This window comes from Corvus brachyrhynchos, unplaced genomic scaffold, assembly GCF_000691975.1.
Source record: "Corvus brachyrhynchos isolate BGI_N302 unplaced genomic scaffold, ASM69197v1 scaffold48, whole genome shotgun sequence".
In the NCBI taxonomy this organism is placed as follows: domain Eukaryota; kingdom Metazoa; phylum Chordata; class Aves; order Passeriformes; family Corvidae; genus Corvus; species Corvus brachyrhynchos.
Window position 1 is genome coordinate 5392427 of NW_008240027.1, and position 19401 is coordinate 5411827.

The following is a 19401-nucleotide window of genomic DNA, read 5'->3' on the forward strand; positions in this document are numbered from 1 at the left end:
GACACTGATGTCCATCTCTCAAATCATAAGAACTCTTATGTCCCTTTGGGTAAGGCTACAGAGCAGCTCTAATCTAGACCACACTGAAAATGTTGGAGGCTGAGCGCTGGAGCTGCAGGTTTATGCGTAAAGGGGTGTTGTCGAGTGAGTCAGCTGGGTGCCAACATAAGCAGCAAACATCTCGTGCATAGAAAACCAATTATAGCTATTCCCCAGAAGGCAAAATACTAGGAAGGACTATTTCAAGGCCCACAGCAAGCAGGCAATACATGAGGAACAGAAGCACAGAGCTCTTGTATTCTGAAGCTGCAGTAAATCCCAGCTGGATCTGATTTCACTTCCATGCTTCTCTGCTTCTGTGTTTTCTATAAAGTTTCTTAGCTGCTTCAGGATTAATTGATCACTTCAGAAAGGTACTTCAATGTGCTCAGGACTGTGACATTTCTGTATGGGCCAGGTTGAAGTCTGGCCCATTTCTCTTTGGAACTGGACACTGTGAATCCATCCCTGTTCTACTTTCTGCTCTTGAGCTGTAACATACAATCTGCCTTATGAGAGATTCCTGTGAGACAAAAGTGTGGGGGCACATGCCCACGGAGCCTGTCAGTACGTACAGCACCATCCTAAAGGATGAATGTCCTGCTTCTGGTTGCTCTTGCATGGACTTCCTTTTGACTTGTGTTGAAAGCCAGCACTGTGTTTTACTCAATAGCATCTGTCAGCAATCTTTGGGTGAGGAAATCTCCACTCAGCAGATACAGCCTGCAGCTGCTCCTGCACTGCTTGCCTCTGAGCTAATCAGATCCAGCTTATTTGTGGAGGCTGTGAGCTGTTCTCCCAAAACAAAACCATCCACAAAGCTGTGACTAGAGCAGTTATTGACCCATTTTGACATGCTGGCCCTTGAAAAGCACTGAGCTGGGAAGTAGAAAGTTGAGCTGGAAGCACAGACAGCTTATACAATAGCAAAGCTGCTCCACTACAAATGAGTCCAGTGACATGTCTGCAGTGGCACCATCCCAGCCAGACTGGTGCAATTGCTTTTTTTGCTTAATGAACGTGGATGTCCAGGCTCTCTCAGAAGCCACTGACTGCAGCTGGGAACTGGTGTGAAGGCAGTGGAGGCATGTTACTGGTTTCAGTGTGAGGGGTTTCTGCAAAACCAAGCCTGAGAGCCAGGGAGTCAGAGCCTGCATGGCTATTCCCTGTGATGTGCTGAGAACCACGGAATGGCTGTTCCCTGCTCTGTCTCATGTCCTTGCTTTGGTTGGAAAGGAAGGCAGAATACTGTATGTGTCAGCTCCTTGGCACTCATCATTCATGGAGCCTCAGCTCTGGGTTGCTGCTTCACTTCATCCTCCCGGACTGGCTTCCTTATAAAGCTAAAATGCCTCAGTGCCAGAGCTCAGGGCCAGCAGCTGGCTGGAGTCATTCGGGCAGCCTAAGACCGAGGCTGCCTGCTACCCACACTAACCTGAGCAAAACGCCTCCCAAAAACGCCTCCAGTGGGGCAGGCCAGACCTTTCACACACTTGGACTGGAGGAAGAGAAACACAGACAGGGTTTTTTTCCGTAGATTATAAAGCAGGGAGGCTGGCCAGGCTCGCCAGTGTAACTTCCTGCATGACACAGACTGCCGTGAATTAGTTCTTGTTGAGCACTGTTGTTAGGAAAACAGTTGATCTTAAACTGATATGTCTCTGCTACAGTGGCTGGTAGGTTGTTCTAAAAACTATTTTTTTTGTTGTGCCTTAGATTGAAGCTGCATTTCTTTAATTCCCTTCAAGTCAGTGGATCTTCTCAGGAAGGGACTGAGCCTCTGAGTTGATAGTACCAGAGGAGTCATGTTACGATCAAGCTTTCCTGATCCTTTTTTATGACAGACTGAACTGGTGAAAGTCCCTTTTGCTTTAAGGCATATTTTCCATTTCTTGACTCACATCCAAATGTCCTTATGCATCTCTGTCTTTTGGGACACTGGACCGGGACACACTATTCTAATTGTGGGAATGGGAATTTCAGATGTAGAGTGGCTTTAACCTCTTATCCAGTTGCTGCCAGTGCTAGAATGTTTAAACAGGGAACAGGAGTAAGCCTTTTACCCATAAAGTCACTGTGGAATTCATGGTCCACTGCTTGTCACTGTGGTCTGCAAGTCCAACAGGGATTCACCATTCCCAGTGCACTGTGTCAGAATAAAAGTATGATTCTGCTGTGCCAGGGCAAAGGCTCAGGCTGTGTTTTGCTGTGGCAGGGGCCAAGTAGGTGGTTGGGAAGGACACTCTTCCTGTGAGCATGGGATGTGCTGCCATTCTGAACCCTTGTGGTTTTTCCCTTGCCTTATCCAATCCCTTTTGAAACCATCTCTTCCAAGATGGGTGATTTTGACAGGGAGGAGGCTCAGCCCTGGCATGGCAGGTGCTGCTGGGCTGTCTGGGCTCCAGTTCAGGTGCAGAAGAGTGATGGAGAAGGACACTGGTTTGTTCTGGCCCCCCAAGCCTCCCCTCAGTACCTGTCAGGCTCTGCTGCAGACAATGCTTTCTCTGTGTGGCCCCACTGTCCCAGAGATGCCTGGGGCTCCCAGGACAGCAGGCTGTACCCATCATGGCTTCATTTTTTTCCAGGTAACCAGCTTTAGACTATTTAGCACTCCCTGCTGCAAACATATGCTCAGTACCAGCTCCACAGGGAGCAGCTCCTCTGCTGCCTCGCACTTGGCCAGGTTGCCCGTGTGCTTGTTCCTTGATCGCACATGCTGCTGTACCAGCTCTCTGATACCTAAGAACATACAGTGCCAAAAAAATGATCATGTTAGTCTTACAGGCTGATTGTCTGTAATCCTTGTTGATTGGTATTTATATTTCTCTGCTTTAAGTCTTTATCAATATGATCACATTTTTTTTGGTCATTATTTTGCATGGAATGTCTGTCGAATAGACACACCTGTTTACAAGGCCATCCTGTTTGCTTTTTTAAAATGCTGGCATAACATCAGCGTGCTTGTTCTCTGGCGCTTCTCCAGGTTTCCTTGTGTTACTGAATCTCAGCATTAGTAGTTTGGATTTTTAAAAATGGATTTTATTTTTTTAGATGCAGGATACCCAAACTGTTGAATTTTCAACATTTGCCTTATGCAACTGTTGTTTAACATCCTCCTGAGTTACTGTTAGAGTGGAAAGTGTTTCACCCTCGTGACAGGAATGCTTCATCTGGCTTCCTCCCAAATGCAGGAGAGAGATATTTATTGCCTTTCCTTCCTGCCCAGCTGCCCACAGGCCCACTGTTCCCAGTCTGTATCACACTTGCTGGGGGTCGTGCCTGCCGCCTGTCCTGCTGCTGCCATGGGCCAGATCACCTCTGGGAGCCATGAAGCTCAGAGTGGTGCCACCACTTCCCTGCATCTCTCTGCATCCAGCGATCAGCATGACAAACACCTGCTGCTTGTTTGTTCTCTTGTCCCGTCCCCAAGCAGCCATGTGCACACAGATGTCTTCTTTTGTTTAAACAAGCAAAACATAACACATTTGTTTGTTTTTTTAACCTATGGATCTTTTAAGTGGGTGTCATTAAGCCTTTATAGTGGAAGTGAAGTACATGAGGTGTGAGGGAAGAAGTGACCAAAAACATAGGGGGACAGAGGAGTGAGGGGAACCTCTTCAGTTCTCCACACTCCATACCACAGGTAAGGCAGGGTTTCAGTGTGGGCTGTGGGGTTGGTTTCCACCCTCCTGCTAGGACGGGATCCTTCTGCCAGAAACCTCTGGGACCAAAGGAGAAGTCTTGTGGTGGTTGGGTTGAGAGAGCCTGAGCACTATTTTATGCTAAGAAGCGTCATAAAGGGGTGAGTGCTGCCAAAGGGTGTTCAGCCAAGTTTTGCATCTGCATTGTTTCCAAAGCAGCTTCACCTGCAGCTCACGGAGGAGAGACAAATACATGGAAACATCAGTAAAAGGTGCGTCTTAAGTGACCTCTGAAAAGCTCAGTGACTGCTTGAAAGTCAAAGGCACAAACAAAGGGTAAATGGTCAAGTCGTGGAAACAGCTCCCCAGTCTGGGTCTGTGCTTTTTCCCAGGCTCCCCACATGAGCTTGGTGGCCCCAGGAGAGGCAGAGCCTGTCTGTGTGACAGCTGGTGCTTACAAATGAATACAGAGGTGCTTTCAAAAAATCCCATGGATCTCCTCCTTCCACCCAAGTGCAATAAATCTTCAACTATGTTAGACATAAAATGTTACCATTTTGTGCCTCACGGAGATGCTGTGGTGGTAAAAGCCCGTGCTCAAGAAATGGGATGTTTGTAATACATGCCATAAAAATAGTTCAAGCTGATGTGACTCCACAGTTTATTTGTTGTCCCTTTGATACTGCAGCTCTCTGGCTGGATCCAGGAACACTGCCTTGGTGGAAACCTGCACTTAGAAATTAATAAAAACCTTCTGCAATTTCCTTAGGGGTAGCCCTGTACATGAGACTAATGCAAAGCATGCTGGCTGGCTCCTATGAAGAAGAAGCCTTTGTCCCCTTTTTTTTTTTGGTGTGTGTTTTTTAAAGAAAGGAAATTACTGCATGTATTTTTCTGACTGAGATGCATATTTTCCAAAGTCAGGAGATCAAGAGCTGTAGTTCCTGCAGCAGCTATCTTATCACTGCTGCTCAGATTCTGTCACTGATTTACCTGCTTGTTGTAAGGCTTCTCCCTTTGCTACCATCATGTCTAAGCAGTCTCTGCACTGAATTAGCAGTGGTGCTAAGTCCTGCCTGGCACGTCAGCTCCTTTCCTCTGAGTAAAGGCTGTGCCCCAGGGTACTTTTGCATTAAGTTTTTTATTTGCTGGCCATGCTTTGGGGCAAAGGCCATGCTTTGGGGCACTGCTGTCTATGGGTGTTATTTCAAAGCTGCAGCATTTCCCAGAATGGTCCTCTTTTGAACGCAGACCTCCTCCCTCTATGCCTGTTGCCAGGTGGCTTTGGTGGGACGTGTCTGTCTCCCACTGCCAAGTGCCAGTCTTGGGCTCTGCCCACCTTGGTGTGCAGCACGGAGCTGTGCTGCTCCCATGGGAATTTGGCTTTGAAACGTGCAGGGGATGTTTACATGGAGTTTATTTTTGGTACTGATGCAGTACTGAAGTCGGGGTCCTGCTGTGTGATATGAGAGAGACAGCTCTTGTCTCCTGCTCGGCTGCAGCAGCGTGGCAGCACTTCAAATCACTGCCCTAAGAGCTCACGGCAGTAGCTAATACAGGAATGGTTTGCATCCCCCTGAGAAAGACGTTCTGCGTAAGTGGGGCTGGGGAGCCAATTTTGGCTGTTTTGTTTTTGTACATTTAGGTTCTCATGGGCATCATAGCAGTAGAAACAGTGTCAGTCATCATCATCATCATCATTGTCATCACAGCACAGCCTGTTTTGCTCCAGTCAGCAGAACAATGCATCAGGTTGTGACTTGGTTGCATGGAGCTGTGCGGAAGCTGCCACGTGTGCAGCCCCTGCTGCAGAGCCCGGGCTGGGCAGGGAGCTGGGCAGCGCTGGGGCTGCAGGCAGGAGGAGCCAGGCAGCAGGACCTGCAGCCCTGGGCTGCTGAAGACCCCCTGCAGCTGCTGAGGAAGCAGTGACTCACAGAAAGCTTCTGTGGTTACATCCACCATTGCTCTTAAATGTTGGTATTCGCTCACACAGGGAGTAAAAGCAATAAGAAATTATAACAGTGTTCCAACCCACATTTTGAGCAGGCAGCTCCCTCTCCTTTGCCTCTTTGTCTTGCGCTCTCTGCTGTGTCTTGCTGGAGCTCAGGTGCAAGGTGCTTGTCCGCACACACACATCCAGGGAGGCCATCAACAACACTGTTTGGAGAGGTGAGTATATACCTGTCACTGGGAGAAACTGCAGCCCCTCACCATGGCAGCTGCCCAGCTGCTGCTCTCCCCTTCTCCTGTGCCCCTTAGACCTGCCAGGCAGGTGCAGGAGGCCATGGCAGGCCTGCCACAAAATTCTCTTATCCCTCAATTTCCTTTTTCTCCCTACCCACCATGGGTCTCAGGGCACGTACTTGTGCTGCTGACTGTGCCAGTGGACAACCTCAGAAGCAGAGAAGATGCCAGGCAGGCCAGGGGGGACATCATCCCCTGCCAACCCACAATCCCAGACAGGCAGGCAAAGCCCAGCCCTGGCTGGAGCTAAACACAGCCTCATTTAATGGCAAAACAATTCCTCTTTGTGCAGCCTGTTCTCCCAGAACAATCCTCTGCTCTGACAATATCCTTTCTATGGCTTAGTCCCTGCGCAGTGACCAGCAGCGTGCTCGGCCTGACGCCTGGCAGCTCACACCCCGCTGCCCCATGGCCAAGGTACAGCACCTGGGACCCCTGCCCTGGGCAGCCTCTGCTGTCGACCCAGTGGCCACTTCAGGTCAAGGCAAAGTCTTCCCAGGAAAGTTCCCAGCACAGCCTGGAGCACTTGGGAAGGTTTTTTCTTCTACCTTTGCTCACTTCACTGAGCTGCTTGGCACTGCTGTTCCACAAGTTAGGAGGACAGCCCTGGGACACAGTTGTGGAGCGTGACATGTGGATGTCAAGTCACCAAATCTGACTGTAATCCCAACTGCCTGAGTGAAGAAGTCACCCAGTTTTGCCAAGCTGCTCTCAGGCTCCAGGCAGTCTGGGACAGGTTACCAGATATGATCAACTCCTGTGGGCTTTAAATCACAGAGATAAAATGAAATTACTTCATGTGGAAAGGGGTCTCTGGAGATGAACAGGACCAGGGCTTTCTCATCACCTGCATTTTCTCTCTTCAGGAACATGTGCCCATGAGACAGCCTTGAAAGCTCCCTGAGAAGGGGAAATTTTCAGGTCCCTACAAGAGACAGAGCTCCCAGAGCTCCTGTGGTCTTCTGCCAAGGTGTGTTGCATGTGGGCAGTCACCAATACTCGTACAGTAACCAAGGACTCCTGTTGAGCTGCGTGTGCTGAAACCTTCAGACCTCCTGACCCTTTCCAGCCTCCTGCCAGTCCACTCTGGGCCTTCAGGTGGCCCTGCCATGCCTGCTGCCATGCAGAGACACTGAAGAATGTGCTTCTGCAGGTATTTAGTATCCTCAGACACCTTGCTGTGGCTATGGCTCTGCTTCTTTCCCGCCCTCCACGCCATGATTGGGTGGATTTGAGAAAAGCACCATTATTCTGTAAGGTTATTCTATAGGCCACAGGAACAAATAAGGATGCTTTAACAGGTCTAGAGTGAGCATGTCTGTGGAGGACCCAGGGTGTCCTGTATTGCTGGGATGATGCTGCCAGCCCATGCAGGTTGGTGTCAGGGCTCACGCTGGAGAGGCTGCTGTGCAGCCGACGAAGAATTCTTGTCCCAGCAGGAAACAACAGTCATGTGTGCTGCCCACCCCGACTGGCAGGCAAAGTCCAGCAATTAAACACGCCAGGGTGAAAGTCTGCTGTCAAAGCTCCGGTGCACCACCACACTGCTGGCAAGCTTCTGGGTGATGCTTCCACCTCCCCTTTCACCTCATGGAATGCCTTTTTCCAGGTGATGTTTTAATGTAAAACTACAGTGTCATATTACAACAGGGGTTTCAGCGGGGTCATTTCATGCCTGCTGGCTACAGAAATGTTGTGTGTTGTTTGCTGGTAGCTTGAGGGGCTTATAAGGACCTTGAATTCCAGGAATGAAGCATTTCTTTTGGCTTAAGGGGAGAGGGGAACAGTGATGGGGCAATTGGCCTTTACTGACACTACAATGTAATCAGCAGAAATAACACACAAAATTTTGCACAAGGTGAGTCACTTAATCTTGATATCAGCCGTGGAAGGAGGCAACACATCCACCTGAACAACATACACCCAGGCATGGCCTACCTGGCCTCCTCCAGTTATTGAAATTGCAAAGTGACAGGATGGCACTTAATGGACCTTCAGGTGCCGAATAATGTAATCTCTCACCACTTTTAGTGGTTATGAAAGCTTTTTTTGATTCTCTCAGTATAGACAGAGGTGTTGAAGGAGCATTTCTTGGATGTTTTGCGATTGCAAGCATAAGCAACTTATAATTTTTTTTCCCATGGAGCCACAGAGAAGGTGTACAGCAATAATTTGTGGTTGATAGTGCTTCAGAGTCCACTCTCAGGGAAAGGGAGAAGGGTAAAACAACATTAGAGAGCCGATTTACATTCAGTGTTTTTATCAGATCACATGCAAAATCGTTGGTTTTTCAGAAGTAAAAAGAAAAGGATGGAAGGATCTGTAAATCATCTTTTCGCTCCCCAAGTCTAATAAGATGTGTAAATTTACCAACTATGTGTGTCAAATACATTACTGAAAAATTACAGGGCCAATTGTGCATGTGTTTAATTTCACTGAATTCACTTGAAGTTTTTATTTTCTTTTAGATTTTTCAAGTTGAATAATGTTGATGTTTTTCCCAAATGAAACTCTCACTATTCAATTGATCAGTATTTAAAAAAAAAATAAATTCATAGTTATAAATTCACTGAATAAGAGAAAATAAATTTACTATATAAACCAGGTATCATCCAAAAGATATTTTAGTTCCCCAGAAAACAAGGATTTTGAGAATTTCTAAATTCTCTGAAAAATGAGAAACTTGACACCTGAAGAGATTGAAACCTCCCTTTTCCCACCCAGCTGCATGGTGAGCCTAAGCCAATCTTCAAGACTGGCAAAGAAAAGGTGCAACACTGCACCAGCATCTCTCATTACATGCAGAAGAAATTCTCATTACTAATCCCTGAGGTCATAACCTCTCAATGAGCTTCATTCCTTTTCCATTGCTTAGTTCTTACAGACCTTCCCATCTGATAGTCTGGTCATCATCCGCACTGAGGATGGCTTCAGTATTTGTGCCTTCAGCCAGTTACATTAGCCCAGGTCTGCTTTCTGCACCAGGGCAGAGTGATGAGGAGAAAGAGAAGTGCACTTGGCTCTGCAAGGAGCAAGGAGAAAGCAGAAGACAAGGACCAGTGGAGGGAACAGTGAAAAGGAGGAATGTGGAGACTCCCACCCACCTCCATCTCATCTGATCCCTATGTTAAGGACCAGCAAGACCCTCACGAAAGCTAAAGTGGAAATGGTGTGTTCTCCAGGATAAGAAATGGAGGGAGGAGCTTAAACTGTTCCAAACTGGAGCCTGGTGCAGCCCAGGGTGCTGGGACCAAACACACAACAGCTAGGTTGTTTCCTGAACTGCAGGTGAAGAGTTAATGACCTGTAGGGCTTTGCCAGCTGCAGGAGTGGCTAGCGCAGGCAGGACACCCTCCTGCAGGCATGTGACAGGATCATCTCTGGTCTGGTGATCCAGACTGCAGTCAGGGTGACATGCTTGGCTGGCTGCAAACAGCTTCTCTCTCCCAGATTTCAGGTCAGATGGGCAGGATTCAAGATGGAAGCAGAGGATTACCCATCCATAAGAGATTCTCTCCCAAGACACTTTGGGAAGATCAGGCTGTACACAACAGGTCACATCACTTGTCTCCCTCACCTCTCTCGTTTTTGAGGGGGTTTCTTTACTATGTGTTCTTGTGCTACCCTGCTTTCAAAGAGGCTGGAAGGCAGAAACCCGGATCCACAACAAGTAGCAGATTAGTCAAGTTCTTGCTGGAGGCCTGTCCCTGAGGGTTAGGAGGGGACCCGACATCACCCTCTCGGACAGCATGGCACCGGATCCACTTGCTTGCAGCCAGGGTGCTCCTGCAGACCAAGGTCCTCCAGCTTCAGCTGGAGCTCCTGCCCAGGCTGCTGCAGCACTGGGAATGTTGTGGGAAGGGTGAACGCCAAGGAACTGCAGGCACTTGCTGAGCATGAGAGGTAGACAAAGGCCAACATGCAGACAAAGGGAACCCACCAAAGCTGGTGAGTGTGAAAAGAAGAACAAACGGAGGAGAGATAAAATAGTAAAATCTATTCAGTGTGTTGGAGAATTAAGGAGAGAAGCAGAAGATGCAGCAGAAAGGAAAAACTAATGAGCAAATACCACACAGAAATAATGATGGAGGCGGCAGACACAACAGGGAAATAGAGTATGGGACCGAGAGAGGAGAAATAAATTGCATTCAGAGCAGAAGAAAATACAGTGACCTGGAAATTAATTCCAATAGCAGGAAGAGGCTGGGCTGTGCAATTTGGGGCCCATTGTTAGAGCCTGACAAGCCTGCCAGCAAGGGTGGATCCAGAAGAGAGAAGGAATGCTTGGAGAAAGCTATGAGATGCAGGATACAAGGTAGAAAAGAATCCAGTACTAGGGAGTGTGAAGGAATGCACTGATGATCTCTAATTTCATGACAAACTACACAGCAAGGTTTCCACTGAATTGGACCACAAAACAACTAAAAATAGAGTAATGGTGCAAAAGAAAAGGAGGACAAAAGACAAAAAAATGTAAAGAGTAACAAACAAGGCTGATGCCTATACTTAAAAAGGGAGAAAAAATGATCCAGACTGCTTCAGCTCTGCCAGTCTGGTGTTAACAGTATCCAATTAAAGAGTAACACAGCACACAGGCAGGAAATGGAGGATAAAATAAAGTTTATTATGTCGACTAACTTGATAGTTAAAAACCCCCCTTTCTATAAAGCTATAGGCCCTGCGTGGACTCCAGGGAAGCAGCCCTGAGCTTTGGGACCAATTAGGAACCTTGGTAGAGGCTGGGGCAGAAAAAAGCACAGGAATTTTACGTGGGAAGGAGTGGTTAAGGTCAAGATGAAAGTAAAGCCTAAGGAAAGGGAGCATATCAGGACACAAAGAAGGTTACTACTAAGGTACTTTGTGGATATTTTTATAAATTGATTTCCTTAAGGACTGGCGCAAATATTAGTGTTTAGTCTTCCCTGTAATGGCTGAGAGGAAGGTGATTGCAGCCTACAAATACACTGTAGCATGAACACCAAGGCAGCAGCTGGGTGAGATAAATTACAACGTTGGCACAGGAACAAATGTTTATTAACCAGCCATGCATCAAATTAAGCTGGAAACGAGAAGTTTCCTAACAATTAGAATAATGAGTTCTGAAAACGCCTTCAGACCAGACGAGCACGAGTCAAGTCCCGGCCGCTTTTTAGGATGCAGATTGGCATGGCCGTGAAGGCGCCACAGGATGGAAACACTCTAGAAACTGCATACGGTCAGAGTAGGCGTCTCTGGGTTCTGTCCTGTGTCTCCGAAAGCTCGCGGTGCCTGTTGTTGTATCTCTGGGAGTAAACAAGCCTATGACCCGCCGACCAAACTTCACTCTCCCATAAAGCATCCCCTAACTTGTTAAGATGGGCAAAACTATCTCCCTCAATCTTTAGCAATCTTTGATTGTTTTTATTTACTGCAGGGCATTCTGAGACCCCAAAGAATTCCTGGGGAAACTGTAGCACCCTGTGCTCAGCAGTGCCCTGCCCTCGTCACTGAATCAGGCCTTTCTTTTCTCCCTTTTTTTTCCAGGCTAAATGGCGGTAAGTGCGGGTGGCCGTGGGCACGTAGGGTGCGGGGCTCGTTCTTGCCTGGGGAGGGTGGGCTGGGGATGCCTGGCCTGTCCCAGCTGTCCTTTGGGATGTTTGGGTGGGGGTATCCGAGGTTAGCGGTAGGTCGAGGCTGGTTGTTGGGATGTGCTGAGGGGGCTTTAAGAAGGTGATCGCAGAGCACGAGGGTTGTGGGGAGGCCTCAGCAGGGTTCAGCTGCTTTGGTGGCCTAAACTTTGCTGCCAGGAACAGCGGATCCTGCGCTAGGGAAGCCATGTGCTGGCTTGGCACCTGTTAACCAGCCTTCAGGAGGAGGTTCGTGTATGTATGTCCATGTTCCCGTCACCTGGGATGGTCAGGGGAGGAGGTGTGTGGTGTCCCCTCACCACAGGGGTGGAGGGGCGCGTCGGGGGAGGCCGTGGCCTGATGGGTGGGATGGGTGTTGTGATATTGTGACGTGCCCTTGGCGGGTGATCACGCTGGGTGCGGCTGTAAAGGTTGTCACCCCCCGGAAAGGGGGGTACCCGTAGTACAGTGTGGCAATTCTACCGGTGTGCAAACCTGCCTGTGTCAGACGGAGGGACACAAGTGGAGTCCGAGTTGAGTTGTTGAAGTGGCTTGTTTTTCTAAAAACCAGCAGGGTCCTGATTGTGTGAGGAGCTGCAGTGCTCCTTGGCTCACAACCTGGTGCCACTGCTCCAGCGCACCCTCTCTGGTACCAGGGAGGGGTCCAATTCCCTTCCCGCAGTCGGGTGCTCTCCTTCGGGGCAGAGCCGCCCCTCTGTGCGAGCCTGGAATGCTTGCCCGGCCGGCCGGGGGAAAGGACTGGCCCTCCGCTCTGTGTGCCGTGGCGCAAACCCCCGCCTCCGCCCCGGCAGGTCCCTGCCAGAGGCCTCGCTCGGTCCCGGCCGTGACGGGGCTCCCTCCCCACTGCTGGCCGGTGTCCCCAGCCCAGGGCGCCCCAGCTCAGGGACCGGTGGCTGCGCAGCCTCAGAGACGGGATGGGCATCGGCCTGTTGGCGTTTTGGCGGGACTGTCCCACCTCCACAGGCAGCGGAGCAGCGCCGCGGGCTCGCTGAAAGGTGGCTGAACCCCCACACATCGCGGCGGCGGCTCGAGGCCTCTCTGGGCCCGCTGCGGCCCTTCCCAGCCGCTCAGGCCCCGCTGGGCCGCGGCCCCGCTTCCGGGCCCGGCCGCGCCACACCCGAGCCGGGCCGGGAGCCGCCCGGGCGGAGGGACCCGGCGCTCCCTCCGGCGGCAGCGGGGCCGGGGCTTGTGCCAGAGGGACTCGTGGGGGTGGCAGCAAGGCTGAGCGAGGCGCTGCGCGGCTCCTGCCGTGGGCACCGGGCTGAGAGCTGCGAATACGCTGAGCAGCCGAGGGCTGTGGTCTGCTGGGGCTTCTCTGCAGCGGGGAGGGAGCAGCCCCCGGCGGCCGGGAAGCTTTCTTCTACCCAGCTCTCGGCATCAATATAGCCATTGAGATGGCTCTTCCCTCCTCCTGCGGGCAGGGTGGCAGTACCAGGCCTCCCCCGCTGCTGCGACACAATGTCAGCTTTGAGTGCCGGCTCGTGTAGGTGCTTGGCCTCTCGCTGGCCCTCTCTCTGGAACGCGGTGGCAGGAGGAGGAGGAGGTCGTCACTGTCACCCCCCTGGTGGCAGCAGTCGCCTGGCTTCGGGCTCACCTGGCACCGGTGTGGTCGTGCACAGGGGTCTGTGCTTCCTGGGCCACGGCGGGCTCAATAACCACTGGCAGTACAGAGCTTGGTCGGTAGATCGCTTTACGTGGGCCAGTTCCTCTGTTGTAACGAAGGGGCAGTTGGGAAAGCTACTTGTTTTTTACGTTGTAACAGACTAAATGAGACAGCATAAATAGGCATTGCAACAAGAGGGGAGGCTTTGGGGGTGGCAATCTATGCCTCAGTGCCTGCTGCCTGCAGGGGGGCTGTCGGGTGCTTTCCCTGTGACTGATTGTATTGGTTCTGAAGTCCTAAAGGCAGGGAGAAGGGGGTGAATACCCCTTGCTATGCTCAGTGGGCAGCATGGGATAACACTGGGTGCTTTACCGACTGGTGCATTTCCTGAGAGCATCTCTTCCCCTCTTGGAAGCAGTGCATCCATCCTGCTGTGCTGTCCCAAGTTGACCACCTTTTCTTCTACCAGAATGCAGCCAGGGCAGATTCCTAGCTGGATGGAGCTGACCTTCCCACCAGACCTGCTGGGCAGCTTCTTGAGTATAGTTTAGAGTCAAACAGCTGGCTGAGCCCTTGGGGCTTGACTGGGATTGCTGTGCCTTATCTCTTTCCTAGGAAGCCCCTCTAGCTTGTAGGTGTGAGCTGTTGCTTATGGCCTGTTCCTATGAGAAACAGGAAGATGCCAGCTGTTGCAGCATCTACTTGCTGCATCTTGCTGTGGCGATTAAGCTGTGCCACCCACACAGCCTGGGCTTCTGTAGTCCTGGCTTGTGCTGTACTCTTATTTTTGTTTCCTGAAAGTCTGTTGGGTGGGGGGGATTATGTGGTCCTTCAGGGCAGAAGTGTAATATGAGAGAAAGCACTGTTAGAACTGAAACTTGGGGAGTAAAAGCTCACTCTGACCTAGAGGTGTCTCATACCATGTGTTAGAGATAAAAATAAGGGAGCTTATTGAAGTTGCACGATGTCTCCTTTCTCTCCTGGTGGAGAAAACTTTGCATCCTGAGGAACCTTTGAAGCTGGTGTCAGAAGCAGGTACTTGGCTGGGCACTGTCCTTGAATGTTGCAGGTGAATGCTTTCCCCTTTTCTGCTGGGGGTTACAGCACAGTCAACACTCAGCCTGAGACACTTACAGGGGACACTGGGAGTGGTGCCTGTGATGGCCCAAGAGATGCTCTGTGTTTCTGTGCTTTTGTATTGGAGTGCTGGTAGCTGTCAGATGGTGGGAATACTTGGGCTGGAAAGTCTGGTTCTTGCCAGTCAAACAGGTGAGGCAGCTTGGGCTCTTATAGGGAGGAGACTGTCCCCAGGAGCCAGGACTCTTCCCTGCAGGAGTTGTGGGGCTGCTATTGTTCAGAGATGACAAGTTGCAGCTGCCACAGCCTGTTCCCCACCATCAGGCCTGTTGTCTGCATTCTGAGCCTTTAGTGGCTTGAGGATGGCAGAGGTGGTAACTGGGTCTGATATTTCTTGATTTCCCTTAGTGTCTCATAGGGTTGATTCTTCCCTGTGGGATGGATCAGGGTGGTGGGCTGTCGTTGGCGGCAAGTTCTCCAGCTTTGTTGCAAGGAGAGCTCTTGCCCTGTGGATAAGATCAGCTAGCTTGCTCTCATAGTTTAAGATTTGCTCTGTACACACACAGATTTTATAACTCGTGCTGCTTCTACTTAACCCTAAGAGGCTTTCCCTGTCTGTACAGGAGCAGCAGGAGAAGCAAGTGTGCTGACTTTGAGTGTCTATCTACACCTGTGTTGAGATAACCAGGCCTCATGCTTCACTATTTTTGTGCTTGGAAGGCTGTGAACCTGCTTAAAAGTCGTAACCATTAAGCCTCAGGCTTGTTGGGTTCTAGGTGCATATACTGTGCTACTGGAGTATGACATCTTCATACTGTCAGAACATCCTGCTCTCTTATTAGAAGGTTGTGTGACTGCACTGCCTTCTTGGTCTGAAGGGTACAGGACCCAAAGCTGATGTCATGATAAGTTCCAGGTAGTGGCCCCTTGTCTTGTTGAGAAGTGGCTCTGGGTTCACACCTGGGCTTCTTGAATAGCCCAAATAAAGCTGTTGGAGGGAATTTGGGAGTCTTCCTTTCTGCATCTTGCTTTGTAGACTTTTAATGTACATCTTGTTTTGATGTGCCTGTCTAATGAATGCACAGGCCTGAATGGGGCGGAGCACACTAATCATTACTGTATCATGATTACAGCCAGTGCTGTGAGAACAGAGGTGAAGCCTTGTATTGAGGCATTTGCATAGTGATTAAAATCAGAGATGAATGCTGTGGTACAGCCTGTCCCACCTCCAGATAGGGGTACACTGTTTCTTTGCTAGGTGGCTTTAGGAGGCTTGACCTGATTTTTGGATGCAGGTGTTAGAAGCTGGCCTTGCTCAATCTAGCCTGGCCTGCCCTCTGTCACCTGCCTAGTTCTGTCCTTCCTGAGTGTGCTCTGTGCACTCTAGGAGGCTGCTGGGTGCCTTCACTTTGGAGAGGGAGCTCAGCCATCTCTACTTTCTCCCTTCACCTGGTGCTGTATGAGGGAGTGACACAGATCAGTATGGTTAGCTCAGACGGGAAATACCTTATTTTCCACTTTTGTACTTATCTCACTTTGTTTCTTTTCTTCCTTTGCTTCTTTACTCCTTTGTTCCTTGCTATGTCAGATTTTCTGCCTAATGTTGCCTTTTTTGTTTCTTTCTCTGACTGGTCTCACCTCTACTGGTACCAGTTCTCTGAATATGCAGCCACCAGCTTTGAATGTGATAAGGAGTAAACCTACTCTTAACAGCTTGGGGAGGTGCTGCCCCTGAAAAAAGTATGCTGTGCATATAAACCTCTTGCTGCAAGGTGTGCTCTTGTGGGACCTTGAGGTCTGATTACATGCCTTGATTTTTGTACAAGGTTACCAGTACCCTATTGCAATGGGTGTCCTCCTTCCCCTGAAAGCTTGTGACTGTCAGTCAGAGCTTTCTGCTAATCTGGGTGTCTCCTCTTGCTTTCTCTGCTTCCAGTGAGTATGGGAAGGGGAGAGCTTAATCTGTATGTAGGATGCTATCCAAAGGCCTCAGGGTTTTACAGCCACTTTGTGAGAGAGCGGTACGGTATTAACACACACTTGGTGAAGATGAGGAAACTGCTCAGCTTCAGGCAGGACACTTTCTGCCGCTTGGATCCAGCGTGCCAGGAGCATCACCCAGCTAGTGTGACTCCTACACTGGTTGCAATGGCAGCTCTTGCAAGAGCTGTTCCATATCATGACTTTGAGGGTTTGCATCCCTTCTGTGAACACAGACCTCCTGTACTGACTTCAGAATATGCTGATGTAGAACATACGGGACCAGGTTGTTGGCCGTGTCCTTTGACACTCAGCATGAAGCAGGTGAGCCAGAGGAAGTGACAAATGGATATGATTCAAATAGGAAAACTTATCTGGTGCTGCTAGCATAAAGTTTCCTGGCAGTCTTTGTAGTTATTTTGTGGACTGAGTTCTGGGACTGGTTGTTCTCAAACTCTAGTCAGTCTGCCTCAAGTCCTCAGAGCTAAGGTGTCAGGCTAGGAGGGCTGCTTTACTGCTCTGCCCTAATCTGTTGGTATGGCTTTCTGCACTTGAAACGTAGCTCTGGTCATTCTGCCAGACTTGTCTTCTGTGGCTGGTGAGCTGGTGACAGGTATGTCTTTAGATTGATTTCTTTTGAGAAAAAAACATTACTTTAGAAGTATGTGGACAATGCTGTCTTGAGTCTTCAGTGAATGGTTGAAATTATTAGCACTAATGCAAGTGTACTTGAATACAGCTCTCCTGTTGAGTGGCCTCTGCTGCATGTGTTTGAGCTGGTGTTATGAGATGCTGTGTGTAAAATAAGTGTATACTGCCTGGTTACAGACCTCTCTCCCTTTCACTGGGCACAAAGCAGCAGAGGAGATCCAAATGCAGTTTTCTGTGCTTCACTGTACACTTCAGTCTTCGAGTGATCCCACTGCAGAGTTGATAAAAAAACAGGGGTTTGCAGCTTATGGCTGGCAGGGCTCCTTCTCCCTCTTGTCTTGCTCTGACTGCCTTGCTGCTTGTGTGTTGTTTGGGGCAGATAAAATTTCATGTTCCTCATCTTGCTGTGCATAAGCTCAGGAAAGCTTCTGGAGCTGTGACTGGCAGCTCTTGGTGGTGATGTTTTGAGGTGCTTTATATGTGTAGTACACATCCCTTTCTGTGCCTCGTCTGGGGCCACCAGAGCATGGCTTGATCAGTTCCACTCTTCTGAAGGGAAATTAGTCCATGGGCACATGGGGCTGTGTACAGGCCTTGCTGGACCCCACAGTGACTTTCTGGAACTCCAGGCAACTGGGCAGGTGCTATGGTGGGGAGCTGGAGGAGGGAGATGCCTCTTCCTGAGAGGTTGTGGAGCTCAAAGCTGCATCAGGCAGCAAGCCTTGATGCCAGCTTGTAGGTCAGGGATGTGAGTTGGTTTCACATCTGGCCAGCTGGTTATCTCCTGCCCTTTGAGGGCTGCTACTCCCTTGGAAGCACCCCAGGGGCTAGGCTGGCTTTAGCCAGTTCAGCAAGGGCAGTGTGCCAGCTCTCCCTGGGGTGGCAGCTCTGTGGCCACCTACCAGATGGTTTTGGTGTTGCCTTTAATTAAACTGGTGGGGAGATGAGGGTGTTTGCTTTTGCACTTATTACAGGACTGATTTCTGACCTGAATGCTGAGGAGTAGGAGTGCTGGATGTCTGGGGCAGAGTCTGTTGCTTGCAGATGGTTGTTGTGTGGGGAGATATGTGCTCTGCAAAGCTGTTAACAAAGCTACCTCGGCTGAGCTCTGGTCTCTGCCAGTGTCATGGTTCTGACAGTGCTGTGGTCGGACTGGGGCTGGTCATAAAAGGCCTTGCTGTTGCTGAAGTTGCACTAATTAGCTGTATAGCTTGCTGGAAATATGCAGTGTACACATTGCTTGGTGTAAGCAAGTATTTAATCCTTGGTGTTGGTTACTGGAGCAGATTGTGGCCTGATACTCTAGTTTGCAAAGAGTGGGAACTTTTTGTCTGACATGGGGAAGTGACTCCCTGTTGCTGAGAGATGGGAGATGTGTTGCAAGGTTTCCCTGTATCATGCAGGGCGTGTTTGGGCCCCTAGGGTTCCTGCTCATTTGGGACGCTTGGACGTGTTTGCTTGATTTCTCTTCAGCTGTTCAAGGCTCAGCTTTGGGTTCCTCATCTCCTTGCCTAAGAGGGTCAGGATTTAGGAGGAGTCAGAGGAAAGTAAGTGTCCCCCATGTGCAGAGAGGACAGATCCAACCATTGAGCTGTGAATGCCTACAGTGTGTGATGTGTGGTGTAGTGTGGAGTGCGGTAAGAGCGAGAGCAGATGCTTGTCTGGATGGTGAACCCCTCTCGAAGTGCAGAGGGATGTTGTGCACAGAGGAGGTGGCAGAGGGGACTTCAGGTTCCTGGACACTTGCTGCTCTGTGCTGGAAAACCCCTGCCTACAGCATGGAGCAATCATGGTTTAGGCAGGCTGGTGCACTTCACACCCCCCTGCTTAGTGAAGGTAACACTTGGGCCTGCCCTGCAACTCCCACTTTGCCGCTCAACTGTCAACACCCCATGGCCAGTGGCTGCCCACTGGGGGATAGAGGAGGGCAAGACGTACCTGCATTGGCTGGCTGAGCAAGGCATACTTTGTCCACTTTGATGCAAGATGATGTAGCATACCAGTGTGGATGGATGCCAGGTCTTGCAAAGACCTGAAGATCTCAGGGATTTCCCTAGAGCTGTGGTTGCTCTGTTAGCTTAATTTAGCAGGATGTTGTTCTGCCTAGAGAAACTGTGGAAAATGCGTAAGTCCTTTCCATAAGGGCATGTAGCATAATTCTACTATTTCTGCCCCAGGTGCTTGCCCAGAGCCTGTCTTCTGGACAAGTCCAATCCTTCTCAACTTCCTGTGGCATGTGTGGCTGTAGGAGTGTTGGAGGTGCTTCACAAAACAGCAGTAAGAGGTACCTGTTTCTGTTCATGCTGGTGGGGACTTCTGTGCTAGCCCTGGATTGAAATGGGCGTCTCCCACTACTTGGGGGAATAGTTGTTATGGACCCCAAATTGTTTTGAGCTGGGGTCCTAGTTGGCCAGTGGTACTGGAGCCTTTGGCCCAGGGTTAGTAAAGTGATCCAAGGTGCCTGAGCTGAAGTGTTTTGCTGCAGTGAGATGTAGCTTTGAGTTCAAAGACAGCTGATACTCTCTTCTCATCCTAGCCT

General features: G+C 49.9%; 1 protein-coding gene across 3 annotated transcripts in view; it reads left to right on the forward strand.

The window, feature by feature from the left end:
• Positions 1-11584: 11584 nt before the first annotated feature.
• The window catches only part of ELOVL1 (ELOVL fatty acid elongase 1), a 13926-nt gene continuing 6109 nt past the window's right edge, over positions 11585-19401 (forward strand). The window contains exon 1 of one of the 3 annotated variants that reach the window (XM_017743532.1): positions 11585-11779. Coding sequence is in view for 1 of the 3 variants with exons in the window: in XM_017743530.1 (XP_017599019.1) it covers positions 19097-19146 (50 nt within the window). In the remaining 2 variants the exon portion in view is untranslated. Of the gene's footprint in view, positions 11780-12522; positions 12547-19060; positions 19147-19401 lie in introns of those variants that run through there. The other 2 variants (XM_017743533.1, XM_017743530.1) reach the window with 2 other exon arrangements.